This window comes from Dermacentor andersoni, chromosome 3 (genome assembly GCF_023375885.2).
Source record: "Dermacentor andersoni chromosome 3, qqDerAnde1_hic_scaffold, whole genome shotgun sequence".
In the NCBI taxonomy this organism is placed as follows: Eukaryota; Metazoa; Arthropoda; class Arachnida; order Ixodida; family Ixodidae; genus Dermacentor; species Dermacentor andersoni.
This window is the reverse complement of record NC_092816.1, coordinates 220,897,374-220,917,876: the sequence shown is the minus strand read 5'-3', so window position 1 is coordinate 220,917,876 and position 20,503 is coordinate 220,897,374. Positions and strand designations below refer to the sequence as shown.

At 43.6% G+C, this 20,503-nt stretch overlaps 1 protein-coding gene across 1 annotated transcript in view; it reads right to left on the bottom strand.

The window, feature by feature from the left end:
- LOC129383039 (uncharacterized) overlaps positions 1 to 20,503 on the bottom strand; it is a 144,371-nt gene that overhangs the window by 78,862 nt on the left and 45,006 nt on the right. Inside the window, exons 2-3 of the mRNA XM_055067241.2 lie at positions 19,883 to 20,133; positions 1,703 to 1,882 (exon numbers count right to left, since the gene is read on the bottom strand). Coding sequence (XP_054923216.2) covers positions 1,703 to 1,882; positions 19,883 to 20,133 — 431 coding nt within the window. The remainder of the gene's footprint in view (positions 1 to 1,702; positions 1,883 to 19,882; positions 20,134 to 20,503) is intronic.

The following is a 20,503-nucleotide window of genomic DNA, read 5'->3' as shown; positions in this document are numbered from 1 at the left end:
TTTGTTGAATGCGACATCGAGACAGGGTGTATAGGTGCGGTTCTCCTAAAGGGGGGAGAGACTAAGGCGGATGGGTGAGGCAATGATCGAACGTGTATTAACGGCGGGGCTGTAGAATTGAAAAGATAGGTATGCTGCTGAACTTCAGTGGAGAAATGTGAGGTAGCGCCGAGTATCAGCCAGTTGACGTGTCACACACTGTAGGTTGGTCTTTTCATAGAAGGGGCCTGGATAAGTGGGGGCGGGGGTTAATTATCTGCTCCGCTGGAGATCAACAAACTATCGTCCCACTGAAAGAGACAATAAAAGTAGCAGGAGGAAATAGTGCTCGTGAAAAAAAAAGAAGGAATTAATATAGAAATAAATAACCAAAGGAATGAGCGAAAGGAAAGGGAGGACAGAATATTAATGACCACCCATAACAAAAAAAGAAAACAACTAAGCAACCCAATGAAAAATGACTAAGTGGTACTGCGTACAGTGTGAAATTTAGCATAGCGAGGTGCTTCTATAGCCCTCTTTAAACCTTTATGCTCATTAGTTGCAATGTCTTGGACTTATGGATGAGGCACGATTCTCTATATTTTCTGCCTCGCGCAGAACGGAAATGTGACTGTAGTATGTAGAGTTTACGTTCATGAAACGTATAACCTGGTTGGTTGAAATGCTCGGTGACGGCTTTGGGAAGTTGTTTAGCTGTGTCGACGTGATGTGCGTTTAACCTGACGTTCATTGATTGCCCCGTTTCACGGATAGATTGTTTCTTGCAGAAAGAACATTCAAGCATATAAATTACATCGAAAATAGTGCAAGTATAGCTAGTTTTCACTTCGTGAGTATAGCTTTTCGCACTGCTTTCCTTTTAACGTCACTCAGTAAGTCGTACAGTGGATGAGTAGTAGTCATAGTGCTCCAGTGCTATCGATTGTGCTATTGGTGGTTGTCATAGTCGAACTGTTGATAATTCAAAATATATTAAAAGTATCATCGATAGCGCGCTATCGATATCTTGTACTATCTAGAATGCACTTATGATAATGCTAAATTCCGCGACGTACAGCAGGTGAATACTGCAACACAAATTCGCCGACGCTTCCCTGGTCGCAATGGCGTGAACTGTCTTTTACTGATAATCAGTTATTGCGAAATTTTTGCCTAATAGCAGTATTAAAAATTGCGGAACTATCAGTAGCACTGCAAATATTTATTTATCTATTTCTTCAGTTACCTCACAGGCTCCCAAAGAAGTATTGCGTGAGGGGAGGATACAGCGAACTATCGCAATACTATTAGTTGTATTACTGATATCTTGAATGGATGAATTGCTGGGGTTTATGCGCCGAAACCACGATATGATCATGAGGCAGGCCGTATAGTAGGGGACTCCGGAGTAATTTTGACCGCCAAGGGATCTTTAACATGCCCCCAGTGCATGCGCGGGGCACGGGCGATCTTGCATTTAGCCCCCACTGAAATGCGACCACCACTGCAGGGATTTGATTCCATGACCTCGTACTTAGCAGCGCAACACCATGACTGTTAAGCCACTGTGACGGGTTATCGATAGTTTCATATCCAAATAATGTATTACAATAGGTAGTTGTTTTAACACTTGACAATTTCAATAAACAAGCGCTACTGTCAGCAACCGATCAGGCGATGATTTCGTTTTCTGCTCCCCACTTGCGGGCCACGCACTCACCGGTGACGCATCGCACGACGGCGTTGACAGTGATCTCCACCGGCCGGTAGAAGGGGCACTGGCAGCGGCCGAACGGCTCGCGCGCTCGCTTCACGCACACCTGGCTGGGAGACACGCGGCAGTCCAGGTCGTCGTCGCACCGTTCGTGCCGCTCGGGGCGGAACCGGCGCAGCGGTCCACCTGCGGTGACGCCGCAGCGCCACGTGCGTGACTGAGGCGGCCCTCAAGGCTCGGGGAGCCTTGTTTCGCTCTGTTTTTGAAATGCGTTTCCATTGAACCACGTGCACTTGACGGACATTTGTGGGACATTCCGGACGTTACCACGTGCAATAGAAACGCCTACAAATACCAATGATATTACCATTCAGGAGATAGTGGAACAGTTTAGGAAAATAGCCATACAGAAACAATAGATTGCAGAAAGACCTGAGGAAAACTAGGAAATCGATTACTGAGGTTAAGCAGTACATTAAATGTATAAATATCTAGGTCCAAGATCATCTGCAGACCCTCGTAAACGTTAAAAATTGCTTATGACATGATGCCATTTAAAAGACATTGACATTGCGCATCCTGTATTGCGAGAAGGTAAAATATAAATCGAATGTGGTGAAAAGATTCCTTTGACATGTTTGCACCGCGCAAAAGATGAAGACAACACAGGCGCTGACTTCAACTAAGATTTATATGCGAAACCGCCAGAACTATGTACTTTATACACAAGCAAAAAGTAATAAAACATTCGTACGGTGTCACACATCTCGTGAACCCATATTGCATCACAGCCAGATACTTGATTTCATTTTTTTTTTTCAGGGTAATAGCTGGCATGCTGATGCACAAGTCACCCAGCCGCTCTTTCGTGTCGGCCTCTATGATTTCAAGGGTAATCTGCTCGCGGTGTTTGGAGATCATGACGCATTTGTCAGATTAAGACACACAGGGGCAGTCTCTGCAGTGAATGCAAAGTGATCTCGCACGATTGTGGGAACATTCTAAAAATTTTCCTTCAATCGCTCATGTTTGGCCACCGTACTTCTTTCCGCAAGTCAGGGGAATCATGTTAACCACACCCAGTGCGCGTGCAACAAACCCAGTGCGCATGCTACAAATGGTTAGTGGTGCAAGTATTTCGTTGTGTAGCATGAGCATTCACACGCTTCCAGAGCACTGATAATTTTCCGGAGCAGAAAAAACAACTTTAACATCTACTCTATTGCCTACCATTTTTAAGCTGTGCACGATGTTGCACAAGTAAGGGAGTACCGCGACTCTAGCGTAGAGAGCCCTAAAGGTTTCTGCATATACACATGCAGATAATCATTCATATAGATCGATATAATGTCGGTAACACCAATAGTAACTCTAAAAATGGTGGTGAGGTATGCTTATATGTAAAGGCTGGATTTACGTATGACAATGATGAATATTTCTGTCTGTTAGCAAGAACATAGAGACTAATTTTAAATTTTAAATTATCAGTAACATTATTGCTTTATTCAGTATCTAGAAATTCTTTGTTTTCGCTGTTAGGAATTCTAATTGCACATTAGTGCTGGATGGTGATTATTTAAGCATTGACACGTTGAGCAGCATACATAAAGCGACCAAATTAGCAGACCTTTTTCCCCCAACGTAATTACCATGCCAAACTGCAGTACTACTGGGAGTTCTACTTTCCAAGGCTTGTTCCTCACAAGCAGTTTATTATACCAATAGAGGCAGGCATTCTCGGCACCACGATGAGATATCATTGGCCCATATATATAGTCCCAGGAACACTCCTTATTAAAAAAGTACTGTTAGTGCTGCTGCTCATTTTCAAGAAATAAATATATGTAATGTGTCGCATGTCAGCGAGGAAATTAGTACATTAAGCTTATATAGCGGATGAACTTGTTCATCCACTGAGCTCAGGTATAATCGCTTTATTAACACTTTATGTTTTTAGTCTACAAAACATTCTTTCTCATCAAGCTTTAAAGAAGCCGAAGCGGGCCTGCAAGCCTGGCATCTTTGAAACAATACTCAAGATGATAAAAGAAAATAATACTTTATGTCATGTGTCTGTGGTAAGGCAAGATGCGGACGTACTGAAGGTTTAGGGTATATAGAAATATGGTTATAACATGCAAAAGCAAGCTGAAGATAGTAATTACTTTGTGATGTTTGATGGTGTCATTGAAGCTAAATATATATTACATGAAGGTAATTTTATTTCACCTACTAAGAAAGTGACCATTGACATTTGCGAAGTTTTAGTAAACAATGAAACATGCCAGGGCACAGTTCTATACAAGTTCAATGAGTACTTCACATCATTAGTCGACAGCACTCACAGTCACGAATCATTCAGGTTCTCACCTCGCTCCATGAAGATTTTCAATTTGCTAATCCTACAGATGGATAAGAGCTCAATTATTTGTGTGAGAGTTTCATCATCATCATCCTCAGCTTATTTATGTCCCTGCGATCTCCCATTACCCCTGTCCTGCGTCAACCGATTCCAACTAGCACCTGCAAATTTCCTAATTTCGTCGCACCATCTAGTTTTCTGCCGTCCTTTACTGCGCTTCCCTTCTTCTGGTACCCATTCTATCACCCTAATGGTCCAACGGTTATCTAATCTGCGTGTTCCATGGCCTGCCGAGCGCCATATTTTTATCTTAATGGCTATTAGAATATCGTCTATACTCGTTTGCTCTATGTTTGAAATCGCTCTCTTTCTGTATCTTAAAGTTATGCCTAGCATTCTTCTTTCCATCGCTCCTTGCGCCGTCCTTATTTGTTCTCAAGCTTCCTTGTCAGTCTCCAAATCTCTGCGCCGGATGTCAGCACCGCTAAAATGCACTGATTGTATGCTTTCCTTTTCAATGATAACCGTAAGCTCCAAGTGAGCAGCTCACGGTGTCTGCCGTATGCGATCCAACCCATTTTTATTCTTCTGTGAATTTCCTTCTCATGGTCAGGGTTCCCTGTGATTAGTTGACCTAGGTAAACGTACTCCTCCACAGACTCTAGAGGCTGACTTGCGAACTTGAACTGTTGTTTCCTTACCAGGTTATTTATCATTGTCGTTGTCTTCAGCATATTAATCTTCAGCGCCACTCTTACACTCTCCCTGTTAAGGTCCTCAATCATTTGTTGTAACTCGTCGGCAGTGTTGCTGAACAGAACAATGTCATCGGCAAACCGAAGGTTGCTGAGGTATTCGCCGCCGATCCTTACTTCTAAACCTTCTCAGTATAATAGCTTGAGTACTTCTTACAAGCACGCAGTGAATAGCATTGGAGTGATTGTGTCTCCTTGTCTGACCGCTTTCTTTATAGGTATCTCCCTGCTTTTCTTGTGTAGAATTAAGGTGGCTGTGGAATCACTGTAGATATCTTCCCCGGTATTTACGTAAACAGTCTGTACTCCTTCATTACGCAATGCCTTTATGACTGCTGGTATCTCTAATGATTCAAATGCTTTTTAGTAATCCATGAAAGCCATATAGAGCGGCTTATTGTACTCTGCGGATTTCTCAATAACGTGCTTAATGACATGGATGTGATCCATTGTAGAGTTACCTTTCCTGAAGCCAGCCTGCTCCTTTGGTTGACTAAAGTCTAATGTTGCCCTTATTCTATTGGGGATTATTTTGGTAAATATTTTATATAATACTGGGAGTGAGCTAATGGGCCTATAATTTTTCAGTTCTTTAAGGTCACCCTTTTTGCGGATTAGTATAATGTTTGCATTCCCCCATTTCTCTGGGACCCTTGCAGTCGATAGACACTTCCTATAGGAGCCGCCAGTTTTCCAAACATTATGTCTCCTCCTTGTTTGATTAAATGGACTGTTATTCCATCCTCTCCTGCCGCTTTTCCCCGTTTCATGCCTTGCAAGGCCATTCTGACCTCATTACTAGTTATAGAAGTTCTTGTATACTGTTCATTATTGTTTCGAATAGAGTGCTCCTGAGTCCTCTGGGTAGTGAAAGGGCAGTATGGAATTATTCCACGGCTTTTATGATACCTTCGAGATTGCTGAGGATATTGCCCTGCTTATCTTTCAGTGCATACATCTTGGTTTGTCCTATGCCAAGTTTCCTTCTCACTGATTTCAGGCTGCGTTCATTTTAAATGGCTTCTTCAGGCTTTCTCACGTTATAACATCTAACATCACTTATTTTCGCTTTGTTGATCAGTTTTGACAGTTCCGCGAATTCTATCTTATTTCTTGAGTTGGACACTTTCATTCTTCGTCGTTTCTTTATTACGTTCTTTCTTACTTGGGAGAGCTTGCCTACTGGTTGCCTTGGTGCCTTGCCTCCGACTTCAATTGCTACCTCTGAAGCCAGCCTCGTTGCGGTTTCATTTAGTACCTCTATGTCATCATCATCATCTCTCTGTTCTAAGGCTGGATATTTGTTTGCAAGTACCAGCCTAAATTTGTCTGCTTTTACCCTTACTGCCTCTAAGTTTACCTGTTTTTCTTGACCAATTTTACTCTTTCTGTATTCAAATTGAGGTGATTCCTGGCCCTCGCTAACTTATGATCACTACACTTAAGCCTCACCAGTTTGTATAAGTACGTATAAGCCTCACAAGTTCTTCTAACCTCACTAAGGCCGATGATATACCAAACAATGTCTGATAGTTCCTCAAAGAGTCTTGCTAAGCTAGCACCTAGAAGAGTTGACTGTTGGGCTAGTTGGTCGTTCATAATTGAAGTAGTCGCTTAGAGCGAATAAAACCACGGAAACAAGAAAGACGGACAAGGCCAAGCGCTACTTACAACTGTTTAATGGAAGGAAGGAGAGTACATATATGAAGTAGGTAAAGGCAAGGCGCAGAAGACCAGGACTTAGGAAGAAGAACACAAACGACAAGACGGGCGCCACTCACAACTAAGTTTATTTTCGCAACAAGCCTGCCTTATGTAGGTCATTCACGCCGAGTCACGCACAAAACTTTAGACGTAAAAAAAAACAGCAATCTATCGACCATTCAGGAATGTTATCTGCACAGCTGTCGAAAGAGCAAACAAGAACCACACGTGGTTCGGCACAGGAGGCAACTGATATAGTACAGCCTTTTCCCAAGCCAACGGAGACAAAAAACAGACATAAAAAGTACCGTCTAGACTTCACTACCAACCAATCTATCCACAACATAACACACTTCAAACGCCTAAGGCCCAGTCAGTGATAAAACCCGCACGACTATGGGATATGGGCTCTGCAAGGAAACTCCCTTCCTTGTTGCGCAGATTACGACAATGTTCCATTGCACGCTCATTGAAACATCGACCTGTTTGTCCGATATAGCTGCGACCACAGCTTAGGGGTATTTGGTAGACTGGTATTTGGTAGCATTGCAGAGACTGCTCTAATTGCCGCCCTCTGTTTGACAAAACTAAATTTTTGAAGTATGGAAAAGACAGGTATGAGCGGGAAACTGTGGAAGCCTTTTTCATCAAAAAAGAGGGGAACGCATGCGTCAGCAGGCCGTCCATTATGCTTAGTGACAAGGAGACGACTTTTTTAGAAGGTTTCATTTAGGCCTCTTGTTAGAGTGATTTCATTTGTTTTTCCGTCTGTCTTCCTTTTATTTAACTAGTTTTTATTTTGCTGACGATTTTCTGGTGGCTCTTACGTTTTTTTGTTTTTTTTTGACGCAGACGCTGTTCTTAGATCTTTATCGTTCATCGGTTCTGTCCTTTTCATTGTTTGTCGCGTGGTTCTTATTTCGCGCGGTTGCATGTTTTATCCATTTTTAGGTGAGTGACTATTAGAGATTTTAGTTTTGACGCAGACACTGTACCTAGACGCATTTTTCATGTCGTGCGGGTTTTATCACTGACTGGGCCTTAGGCGTTTGAAGTGTGTTATGTTGTGGATAGATTGGTTGGTAGTGAAGTCTAGACGGTACTTTTTATGTCTGTTTTTTGTCTCCGTTGGCTTGGAAAAAGGCTATACTATATCAGTTGCCTCCTGTGCTGATCCACGTGTGGTTCTTGTTTGCTCTTTCGACAGCTGTGCAGATAACATTCCTGAATGGTCGATAGATTGCTGTTTTTTTTTTACTTCTAAAGTTTTGTGCGTGACTCGGCGTGAATGACCTACATAAGGCAGGCTTGTTGCGAAAATAAACTTAGTTGTGAGTGGCGCCCGTCTTGTCGTTTGTGTTCTTCTTCCTAAGTCCTGGTCTTCTGCGCCTTGCCTTTACCTACTTCAAGCATGAACCAACTAGCCCAAGCAAGAGTTTTACTTGAGTACACACATATATATATATATATATATATATATCCTCTTGTCACACATGCGCCTACCAAGCAGAAGAGGGGCCGGTACATGCACATCAAAGGCGGTTGCGCAAGAAGTTACATTTGGCATATAGTAATGTGGTGGTGTCATAGTAATGCCGGTGTCAGGCGTCACTCCAAGCCTGCAGATGTAGTGCACTGTAGGATAAAAAAAGGAAGAGTGAAAGTGATGACGTAGACGCTTTGAACTTCGAACTTATAATATTCATTTTGGCCTGCTCGTGTTTAGTACGTATATGTGTTTCCTCAGAAACAGAACGTATATATGTACGTACTGTACGTACGTACTCAGTACGTATGTGTGTTTCCTCAGGAAATGAAAAACACGAAAGTAACGCTGACATATAAAGGCGGAGAGAAAAGGAACTGCGGCAATTATAGACAAATTTTTATTTTGCATTATGTTCCGAGTTTGAAGAAATGGTGTTGACCACACTGTCCAAGTTTTTTGAATAATACAACGTCATCATATCGTCACGATACGACTTTCATTCAGGCCTTCAAACGGAAAGTGCTTTGCTATACCAAAAGGAGAACAAAAAACAAACGCTTGCCTTATGAATGTTAGATTTCTCCTAGGCACTCGACAGAATTATTCATGATACCTTGTGTGAAAAGCTATATTGTCCCGGTATTGGCAGTGCTGTTCTAAATTTAATAAAGTTATTTGTATAATCGGCAGCAGTGTCTACCAATAAATCGAGAGTTGTCTTCATCCATGAATGTTAAGATTGGCGTACCACTAGGCACTGTAGTTGGTCCCCTCTTATTCAATATTGTCCTTAACTAGACTGAAAAGATATTGCGCCAAAAAACAACACACACAAGAAAGACGACGACACCACGGGCGCTGGTGTCGTCGTCTTTCTCGTGTGTGTTGTTTTTTGGCGCATTATCTTTTCAGTATGGAACATCACCAACTAGCCCAGCTGTTAACTCTTGTGATGTCCTTAACCATATCGCAAGATTCGACAGCTATGCAGATTATGTCACTTATACGCATGATACCAGTCTATTTTTTTAGTAAATGGCGGACAACCTTGTTGTATATACTAATGAGGACCGGAATAAAGTATATTATGGGCTGTTGTAAATTTCCAAGGCACAACCTGCTCTGAAACCTAGGCTGTACTAACCCGAGCCAAATCAAAATCATGTGCAATGTCACATAAGTTAACCAACAACCCTCCGACCGATAAAACTCCCGTTCTTGTCTTTTACGAAAACATCTTATGGGATTACCATACTGAACAAATACGTCACACACTTTGCAGAGTTACAGCGATATTGCGTAGGTGTCAGCATACAGTATCTGTAAAGGAAAACTTACTATTGTATTGACACGTGTACTTGTCTTTATCGGGCGACACGTTTTGCCGCCTAACAAATGTTATCGCACAGCGCAGGACGCGCCTGCATGTATCCCAAGTTTCTGGAAAGTTATCGATGCTTCTATCCGCTGTCTGTTGTCGCCGAACCTTGTGTTATCTGATTTCATCGCTTGACACGAATGGTGTAGAACTTTGCAGAAGGCATGCGGGTCCCAACGGTTAATTTGGAACATTCGATGACTGATCTATAAAAGCCGACGCGCTTGACCCGCTGATCAGATTTCCGACGATCGCCGAGCGTGTTCGCCGCTATCGTTGTGCCATAAGTGTAGCCTGTCTTGTGGGCACAGGTTCGCCCAATAAAGTTAGTTTTGTCGTTCACAGTATTGCTACTGTGCTATTCAACGTCACCACCACGTGACATCTGGTGGAGGTGCTTTACGTTCATGTACCGGACGCCCCCGACAGGCCGTAATTTAAGCCCGGACCGCAAAGACAACACCAGCGCCGTCCCCGGAACATCGAGCAAGCCGCCGTCTTCAACAGCTGCCCCCGGAGCACGGACTTCTACCTGAGACCAAGAAGATTGTGTTGAAGGCCACTCCAATGGCAGCCCCAGCGTCTCTCATCGTGCTGCAACAGCCCAGGGAACCACCGACGTTCCGCGGTTCCACATTTGAGGACCCGGAAAGCTGGCTGGAAACGTATGAGAGGGTCGCTACGTTTAACAGCTGGGCAAGCGACGACAAGCTGCGACATGTTTATTTCGCATTGGAGGACGCCGCCAGGACGTGGTTAGAGAATCGAGAAGCCACCTTGACGACGTGGGACCTGTTCCGAAGCGGCTTTCTGCAAACATTTGCAAGCGTCGTGCGAAAAGAGCGAGCCCAAGCTCTACTGGAGACCAGAGCGCAGCTGCCGAATGAGACGATCGCGATCTTCACTGAGGAAATGAACCGTCTGTTCCGCCACGCAGACCCAGAAATGTCCGAGGAGAAGAAAGTCCGCCTGCTGATGCGTGGTGTAAAGGAGGAGCTTTTCGGCGCAATGATACGAAGCCCACCGACGACCATAGAAGAGTTCCTTCGCGAGGCCACCAGCATTGAGAAGACACTCGAAATGCGGAACCGGCAATTCAGCCGCCGCACGAGCTCGACAAACTACACCGGAGTTCAGTCACTGGCCACCGACGACCTGCGCGAGACCATCAGGGCAGTCGTACGAGAGGAGCTTCAAAGGATCTTCCCTTCATCGCAACCTCAAGTGGCCACAGTCACCGGAATTGTCAAAGAAGAAGTTCAGCGATCGCTCGGAGTTCCCGAGTTACAACCACAATCATCGCAGCCACAGCCAGAAGCGATGACCTACACCACCGCCGCCCGCCGTCAAGGTCCCCCTCCACGACCGCGCCAGGGCCCTGCGCCGCCGCAATTCCGTCGACCACCGCCGTCGCCGCCAGCACGCCCACCCGTCACCCAGCGCACCTACCCGAGGAAGACAGACATTTGGCGGGCCCCCGACCACTGCCCGCTCTGCTATCACTGCGGAGAAGCCGGCCATGTGTATCGCCGATGCCCATACCGCGACATGGGACTGAGAGGGTTCGCCGTCAACGCGCCGCGTCCACAGCTTGGAGAGCGCCCACGAGACATCGCCGACTACCTCGCCGCTACTCAATGGAGCCCTCGACGACCGTCCCGTTCGCCGTCACCAGGCCGCTACCTGTCGCCGCAGCGCCGACAATACACCGGCCCAGCCCGGGGCAGCTCTGCGAGCCCATATCTGGAAAACTAAAAGCAGCAACCGATGGAGGTGCGGTTGCTGTTCGTCGAACTGACGAAGATCCTCCGCCGCCGACGAAGACGACGAAGAAGCCATCCCGACGACCTAATGACGACACGCCGCCATCCCGAAGAAGTCGGGAAGCCAAGACTACACCGACGAAAGACGACTTGACGACGCAACGTTCCAGCTTCAGTTCACCACGACGCAGCCGTGATCCGACGCCAAGACCCAACTGCAACGCCAGACAAGGGACCATTGACCTCGACGTGCTCCTCGACGGCCACGCAGTCACTGCCTTAGTCGACACCGGGGCCGATTACTCCGTAATGAGTGGACACATCGCCGCCCAGTTGAAGAAGGTTAAGATTGCATGGGAGGGTCCCCAAATTCTAGCCGCTGGAGGACACCTCATTACGCCAACTGGAATCTACACGGCAAGAATTACCGTTCATAACCGGACTTACCCTGCCACCTTCGTTATCCTCCAACAGTGTTCGCGAGACGTCGATCATGTCGATCATCAACAACGTATTTCATGTCCACTGCAGGACCAAGGCCTCTGGCTCCGACCTCCAATTATCCCTGTCCTGCGCCAACCGATTCCATCTAGCGCGTACGTGTTTCTTAATTTCATCACCCCATCTAGTCTTCTGCCGTCCTCGACTGCGCTTTCCTTCTCTTGGCACCCCGCGCACCCCGCTTGCACTATGCCTCACGTATTGGAATGCGTACTATACCACCAGTCTGCTTTTTTTTAAACTATAGTGCTCAGCAGTTTTGCTGGCTAGCCGCCACGGCAGCCATGCGCTGCTGAGCTGGAAGGTGCGAGTTGGGTACCGCCGCCCGGGGGTGCGGCATTTCGCTTGGGGCGGAAATGCAAAAAAAAAAGAGAAATAAGATCGCACGCGTAGACTTAGATGCATGTCAAATAAAGAAACCCAGGTCGTCAAAATCAACGCCGATCACCCATTAAGGCGTGCCTCATATTTAGGTCACTCTCTTGGCATTTTTCAAATGTTTCACTGGCTGCGGAACCAGCACGCAAATACAACTTAATCCCGGACCTGCACCCCGCGAACTTTTCACGCGGACTGCACGCTGTGATGAAGTCATCCTGGTGCCAGTGGCCTCAGTTTTTTCACGTTATGGATATTTTAAACTGTGTCTTAACCTTAATTACAGGATGTACTTACTGCCTCACGGCCTCGTGGATCTAATATTTACGTTTAGCTCTTAATCTTTCGACATTCGTCCTAATTATGTTTGGCGGAATTTGCAGCTAAAGCAAAAATGCTTTAATGTAAAACTCCTAGTCAACCCAGTTCTTGCTGTGCAATTAGCCGTTTTCGTGGCCCGAAAATAGTGCCACCTAAAAATATGTGCCACTGGGTATGTGCCGCTCTTCGACGAGCCTTATTGACGCCAACTTGGGTCAGTGGGCATCACAACAACAAACGCCGGCCTAGTGAAAGCAACGAATTGCTTCGTAGATGCCAAGTGGAGTTCAGCATGATGGTATTTCTTCAGAAATTCTAAAGCTTTGTATTGCTTCTCCATCGTTATTACTGAACGACAACCTGCATGCAGGGACGCTAAGGCACGACGTGGTGCTATAGTTAGGTCTATGGGTATTGCAAGTTGACCCCTCATCAAACTGGCGCGCAAAACACCATAGTACGAGTGGCTCGTACCACTTTACGCAGTGCACGCTAGTCCGGTGGGGACACGAGAGGAGACAGCCCTTACAAAAATAACTTTAGACTGTTTATAGAAAGTCTATAGACTTTTTATAGACGACCTTGACTTTCTATAGATTTCGACTTTTGTCTATACAAAGTATATAGACTGTCTATAGACGAAAGTCGATAAAGTTTCTATTTCTTTTTGTCTATTCGCAGTCTATAGACTGTCTATAGAAAAAAGTCGATATGGTGTTTGTTTCTTTTTTTGTCTACTTCCCCTTTGCAGAGTACCTATAGACAAAAGTCGATACAGGCTCTATTTATTTTTCTCTGTTATTTGTCTATATACTTTCTATAGATGAAAGTCGATAAGAATTCTGTTTCTTTTTGTCTATACGCAGTCTATAGACAGTCTATAGAGAAAAAGTCGGTAAGGTGTTTGTTTCTTTTTTCTGTACTTCCCCTCTGTAGACTACTTATAGACAAAAGTCGATACATGCTCTATTTATTTTTCTCTATTATTCATCTATAGGCTTTCTATAGACGAAAGTCGATAAAATTTCTATTTCTTTTTGTCTATTCGCAGTCTATAGACGGTCTACAGAAAAAAGTTGATAAGGTGCTTGTTTCTTTTTTGTCTACTTCCTCTCTATAGACTACCTATAGACGAAAGTAGATAAGATTTCTATTTCTTTTTGTCAATTCTCACTCTATAGAAGGTCTCTAGAAAAAAGTCGATAAAGTGTCTGCTTCTTTTTTACCTACTTCCCCACAACAGACACCTATAGATGAAAGTCAATGCAGCCTCTATTTATTTCTCTGTTATTTATCTATAGACTTTCAATAGACAAAAGTCGATAAGATTTCTATTTCTTTTTGTCTATTCGCAGTCTATAGACGGTCCATAGAAAAAAGTCATACAGTCTATTTATTGTTGTTCATTCTTCGTCTTTAGACTGTCTGTAGACGAGAGTCGATAAGATTGTATATTCCTTTTCTTTCCCACTCTACCTAGTTCTTCACAAACACGCACCTGCACACATTCACGTACACCGCACCCCCATATATATATATATATATATATTGCGGCGCTACCGGCGGCTCGAGTCACGTTGCGGGTAATCGGAGGCTTCACGCTCGGACAAACACTTCTATGGAGCTCGTATTGAGCAACAGAAAGCTATATCGGGAGTTTCTAATGTTGCTCTACAAGTTTATCATTCAGAATACTAATCTAATTAACATAACTGAGAAGTTTATTAACACTAACTATCTAATCAGGGGACTGCAAAAGATAATCTGAATATCTCCAAGCGATGGCAAACAACATTACCTTGGTTCTCTCCAGCTACGTAGCATTTGCTTATGCTAAAGTCTGGCTCAAATTAAGTGAAACAACCGTATACTTCTTTGCAATTCCAATTATTCTCCACGGTTTCCTATATCACCGCCGATGAAGGTCATAGGGTGGGACGTCACCAAAAGTCATGTCATACCGATTGTGGTAAGGCGTGAGATGAAGTAGAAAAGAGCCGATACTGTAAAATTCTTATTGCTTCAGGCTTACAAGCCGTCTATAGATTGACAATAGACAAAAATCGTTAATCTGGGCCCAACCCATGTACGCTGTAACCAAGCGCAGGTACCGGTGGATAATACGGAGCTGCGTTTGACATAAGCCACTGAAGTATACTGCTGAGATTGCTGTAGAGCCTATTCGTAGACATTAGTGTACACATAGTGTATACCTCCGCATTTGTTGACCACATGATATGATCTACGTAGTCGCTTTCGGCAATCCCAAGACAGTCTTCGCAGTTGTCATAGCATGACTCTAGCGGCAGTAGACTAAAGAAAGCAAAACGCCGATCCAATTGTGGTAATAGATGGTACGAACGCCAACTTCAGGTACAAGCGAATTCCAAACAGGCATCAAGCAAACAGCACAGCGACTCCTAATGTTTGTAGCTGACAAGGCGGACTTTGTGAGTGTGCGATGAACCGATGCCGCGCTTGTGGTGTGCGCGTTGTGTGTCGTCCGATTCTAAAATACTTTTCACATTGTCTTCATATCTCGGCTGCATCATTAACATCGCGTTGTTTTTCGTTGACTGATATTCTGGACTATAACCTGATAACCTGAGCGCCTAATGAAGTCGGTTTCCAGGGGGGACGGACGTGATTACAGAAAGCAGTAATAGCAAAAAAAACAGTAGTGGCTATTCCGTACATTCATTCAGTGTCGCACAGACTTAAAAAAGTTGCAAGTAGATACGATGTTAATGTTGCTTTCACTGCTCCCAATAAGCTAGGTAAGATATGCGCTGCCGTGCAGAGGAAAAAAGGAGCAAATAAAAAGGCAAAGAAGAACAGATATTTGTCCAGTGAAGCACAATAAGAACAGCAGGTTTACTGACTGTCGTATGGGTGTGGTTTATAAAAATTCCCCTTAGCTGTGGCCAGTTCTACGTAGGGTAAACAGGGCGGTGTATCAATCAAAGGCTAATGGAGCATAAAAGGTCGTTAACAGGTGTATCGCTTTCTAATCTTTCCCTGCATTGCCAAGATTGTAACTGCACGCCAGAGTTAGATGAATGCACGATATTGCACAGGCATAGAAATGAACATACACGTCTTATGGAAGAGGCATGGCATATTTATAAAGGTGGAAGTGCGTGCGTGAGTCAGCCTTCGATTACCTTACATAAGGAAGAGATTAAGTGCCTTAGCAGTTATTTGTCACGTAGACAGACACATGTACCCGACTGACACGTGGTGATACCATTCCTGAGCTTGCGCAGATGAGTTTTGTGTCTTCTTTCTTTTTTCGCCTCAGTGCTTCCTTCAGTTGATAGTCGGCGTTCGTGTTGTCCACTTCTCTACTCTTGTGTCCTGTCTGCACGCCTCACCTTTTTTTTTGCATAATGAATCCTTACCAACTAGCTCAACTTTCTGTCGTTATAATGGTACTGATTCATATTGCCATGTAGTCGCTATTCAGAGGTAAACAAAGTTAACTAGAGGCAAAAGTGATGAGAGCAAATTATATAGAAAACTACTGTTGAACCGTAAAAATAACTCCTTGAATAATTTTCCCTCATCTTGTTGCATTTGCTTTACGTGTGTGTCTCTGTGTCCTTGTCTTCCGTACTGCACTCGTGTGGCCATCAATTACGAACTTGCCCAAGTCCTTGTCAGTTTTATTAAACAAGGGATTCAAGTCAGTTGGATTTAATACTGCCTGTCAAGTGATTGACGTGTTATTCGTTTGTCTAAATATTATTGACTGGCAGTACTTGGTAGGCATTAAATCACAATATTTTTTTTGTTGCACTTCAGCTGCGGGCGTCATAGATTGCTAGAAAATTTTCATGAAAAAAGCCAGGGAAGGCTTGGAAAAAGATCGTGAAATTTTAAAATGACCGCATAGGTATGCTGTCTTGTTATATGTCATACAAAGTTTCCAGAGAATCTATCTGGTAAATATATTCTTAAAACGCTTCACCTCATAAATAGTTCAGGCAATTTGCCCATTTATTGAAAAAAAAATGAAAGTCAACCATACCGACATGGCATTTCTTACTGAATTTATCTTTATTTTGCGTTAACTAAAAGTACTGAACCTCGAAACCCTAGAAAACATTTTCATCTTTGAAAGCACCTTAAATAATTTACTGCAATAGAATTCATTCTAACTATAGTATCAGTGCTGTTTCCTAGGAGGTGCATGTCTGTCGTGCCATGACACAAAGTGCTCGCGTGGTATTTCGGGGGCTGATGTGGTATACCTAACTTGGAAACCTGTTAGCATGCCCAAGAGGCCTCATTACCTGTAGAAACTAAGTGACCATATTAATACAATCAATCCATCTGCCTTCTGTTGAAGTTATAGCCAAAGACCCATTCATTTAAGAGTAGGGAAAATACATTTAAATATGTATTAAGCAAAATAAATTACAATCTTTGGCATGATACTGTGAATACCCCAGTCACGTCTCCTGAGCATATCCCTCTGCACGGGCATGCTTAACTACCAGCCAAACAAAAAATGTAGACAGCCCAACTGGGTAACGTTTCAGCAATAAATATAGAGATCATTTGGGATAAGTACATTTATGCATCATAGATGAACTTGTCATAAAAGCGAACATACTGCTGCTGGCACGAGCAGCAGTTGTGACTGTGTAATTGTTCACCATACCATAAAATAAAACATTGTATAATGGTACTAATTTGTATTGACAAGCAGCCATTAGTCATAGTTAAAGCGCGTGAAGTATTGACTCATATGGTTTGGGCAAATATATTAAGCTGCTTAATGAACATACAAAGTATACAAACTTGTTATTTTTGTCTCATATTGCTGCATCTACTTATTTGCAGCATACACCTGCATCAACTTTGGGTCTAATGACACAAAGGTCAAGGCCAGCCTGGCGACCATGCTTGCCAAGGGGAAGTAGTGTAAATATTTATTCTCTTTCCATAATAGCACAGACATGTATTTTAAGAAATTCAACTATTATATCGCGCAGTAAACACGGTTAATTCATTGCCAGTGCATTTTTCTTTTCTGCACTGCATGATTCAGCACTCAAGTCTTTCTGTTTATGCAACTTATATGATAGTACAGCTGCTTCAGGAGCGCTATTATTCTACCAACATTAATGGTAGATTAATGGTAGAAACTGTCCACCCTGTATACGCAATGCCTCATGAATTCTAGCGTACCGGAATCTTGGAAAAACGCTAACATAATCCTAATCCATAAGAAAGGGGACGCCAAAGACTTGAAAAATTATAGACCGATCAGTTTACTGTCCCTTGCCTACAAAGCATTTACTAAGGTAATTGCAAATAGAATCAGGAACACCTTAGACTTCCGTCAACCAAAGGAGCAGGCAGGATTCCGTAAAGGCTACTGAACAATAGACCATATTCACACTATCACTCAGGTGATAGAAAAACGTGCGGAATGTAACCAACCTTTATATATAGCTTTCATTGATTACGAGAAAGCGTTTGATTCAGTCGAAACCTCAGCAGTCATGGAGGCATTGCGGAATCAGGGTGTAGACGAGCCGAATGTAAAAATACTGAAAGATATCTATAGCGGCTCCACAGCCACCGTAGTCCTCCATAAAGACAGCAACAAAATCCCAATAAAGAAAGGCGTCAGGCAGGGAGATACGATCTCTCCGATGCTATTCACAGCGTGTTTACAGGAGGTATTCAGAGACCTGGATTGAGAAGAATTGGGGATAAGAGTTAATGGAGAATACCTTAGTAACTTGTGATTCACTGATGATATTGCCTTGCTTAGTAACTCAGGGGACCAACTGCAATGCATGCTCACTGACCTGGAGAGGCAAAGCCGCAGGGTGGGTTTAAAAATGAATCTGCAGAAGACTAAAGTAATGTTTAACAGTCTAGGAAGGGAACAGCAGTTTACAATAGGTAGTGAGGCACTGGAAGTGGTAAGGGAATACACCTACTTAGGACAGGTAGTGACGGCGGATCCGGATCATGAGACTGAAATAATCAGAAGAATAAGAATGGGCTGGTGTGCATTTGGCAGGTATTCTCAGATCATGAACAACAGGTTGCCATTATCCCTCAAAAGGAAAGTTTATAACAGCTATATCTTACCAGTACTCACGTACGGGGCAGAAACCTGGAGGCTTACGAAAAGGGTTCTACTTAAATTGAGGCCGACGCAACGAGCTATGGAAAGAAGAATGATAGGTGTAACGTTAAGGGATAAGAAAAGAGCAGATTGGGTGAGGGAACAAACGCGAGTTAATGATATCTTAGTTGAAATCAAGAAAAAGAAATGGGCATGGGCTGGACACGTAATGAGGAGGGAAGATAACCGCTGGTCATTAAGAGTTACGGAATGGATTCCAAGGGAAGGAAAGCGTAGCAGAGGGCGGCAGAAAGTTAGGTGGGCGGATGAGATTAAGAAGTTTGCAGGGACAACATGGCCACAATTAGTGCATGACCGGGGTAGTTGGAGAAGTATGGGAGAGGCCTTTGCCCTGCAGTGGGCATAACCAGGCTGATGATGATGATGATTAATGCATAAGTGCAGATTAAAAGCAACAGGTGCACATGCATAACACATTCAAAATTTTATTGATACCATTTGTAAACAAAAATGTCAACTAACTTGTAGATAAACTAACTTGTAGCGGATAGCTATGGGCTCATAGCCTTATACACTCTTCGTAGACTTGTGTATAAAATGTCTGTGTCTATAGATTAATGAAAATTCATGTTTGTTGACAAATGTCTGCAGAATATCATAGCAAAAGGTGTATAGGATTATATAGTTGTTTTTGTAGACTGAAGTCTAGAATGTCTATAGACTAGCCATAGGAATTTTATAGATGTAGTCTACAAAAGTTGAACTGTATAATCCTATATGCTTGTCTATAAACATTCTGCAGACATTTGTATCAAACGTAAATTTTCATTAATCTATAGGCAGTCTATAGACTCATACTTTTTATAGACTAGTCTATAAATTGTGTATGGCCATAAGTCTATAGACTGTCTATAGACTGGTCTATAGGAATAGTCTCTAGATAGTCTATAGACATTCTATAGAGTTCAGTCTACAAAAGTAGAACTGTAAGCCTATACACTTGTCCATACATATTCTGCAGACAACTGGCTACAGACATGAATTTTAATTAATCCATAGACACTTTATATACAGTCTATAGACCTCTAAACCTTTTATAGACTAGTCTATAAGAAGTGCATGGCCATAAGTCTATAGACGGCCTATAGACAGTGTATAGACAGTCTATAGACTGTTTACGGCCATAAGTTTACGGCCATAAGTTTAAAAAGTTTACGGCCATAAGTCTATAGGCAGTCTATAGACAGTCTGTAGACTCAGACTTTTTATAGACTAGTCTATAAAAAGTGTATCGCCATAAGTCTATAGACTGTCCATAGACTAGTCTAAAGAAATGTCGATAGACAGTCTATAAACTTCATAGACAAATGTCTAAAGACTGTCTATGGACTTTCTATAAAAAATTTTGTAAGGGAGTGCTTACTGTTAACATCAGCGTTGCGTGCTTGTCGCCGGTGGAAGAGGCGCCGGTAGAAGGGGTCTCCGTCATCGAATTCTCGGTCGTCATTATGCCTTCGGCCAGGCGCTGTCCACTGGCGGTGCAATCGCCGGTGGCCCGGCGCTGACAAGGGCTTGCCGCCAGCCGCTGCCTCACGGCCGCGCACGCGAACTAAATGGGTGGCCTGCTCGGCTGTCGAGACCACCTCCTCTTCGGAGGCGTCCTGCCCGCCACTCCTGTGAGCGTCATCGGTTCGTAGCAATTTAACACCCGCTCCTATTATTGTCTCTTGTATGTAAGCACAAGGTTCGTGGTGGCGTCCTTGCCAACAATTCTTGGAGCATGCGTGCGCAGATACAGACATTATGTAGTTTTTGAATAGCGTTTCTCGCCTTACGTACTTTAAGCGAAAACACCTTTGCGGGGTGTTTCTGTTCGCGTCGTTTCCAGCAAGCGCTGGAAACGTGTCCCATGTCATTACAAGAAACCGGGTCATTTTTATGTGATTCTTTTACTTGCCGAAGCTGTGCCTTCTCTCCCTCAGTGGATTGCAGTCTTTAGCCCACGACGAAGACAGGACCACCTGCTCGAAAGTTCGCAAAGTTT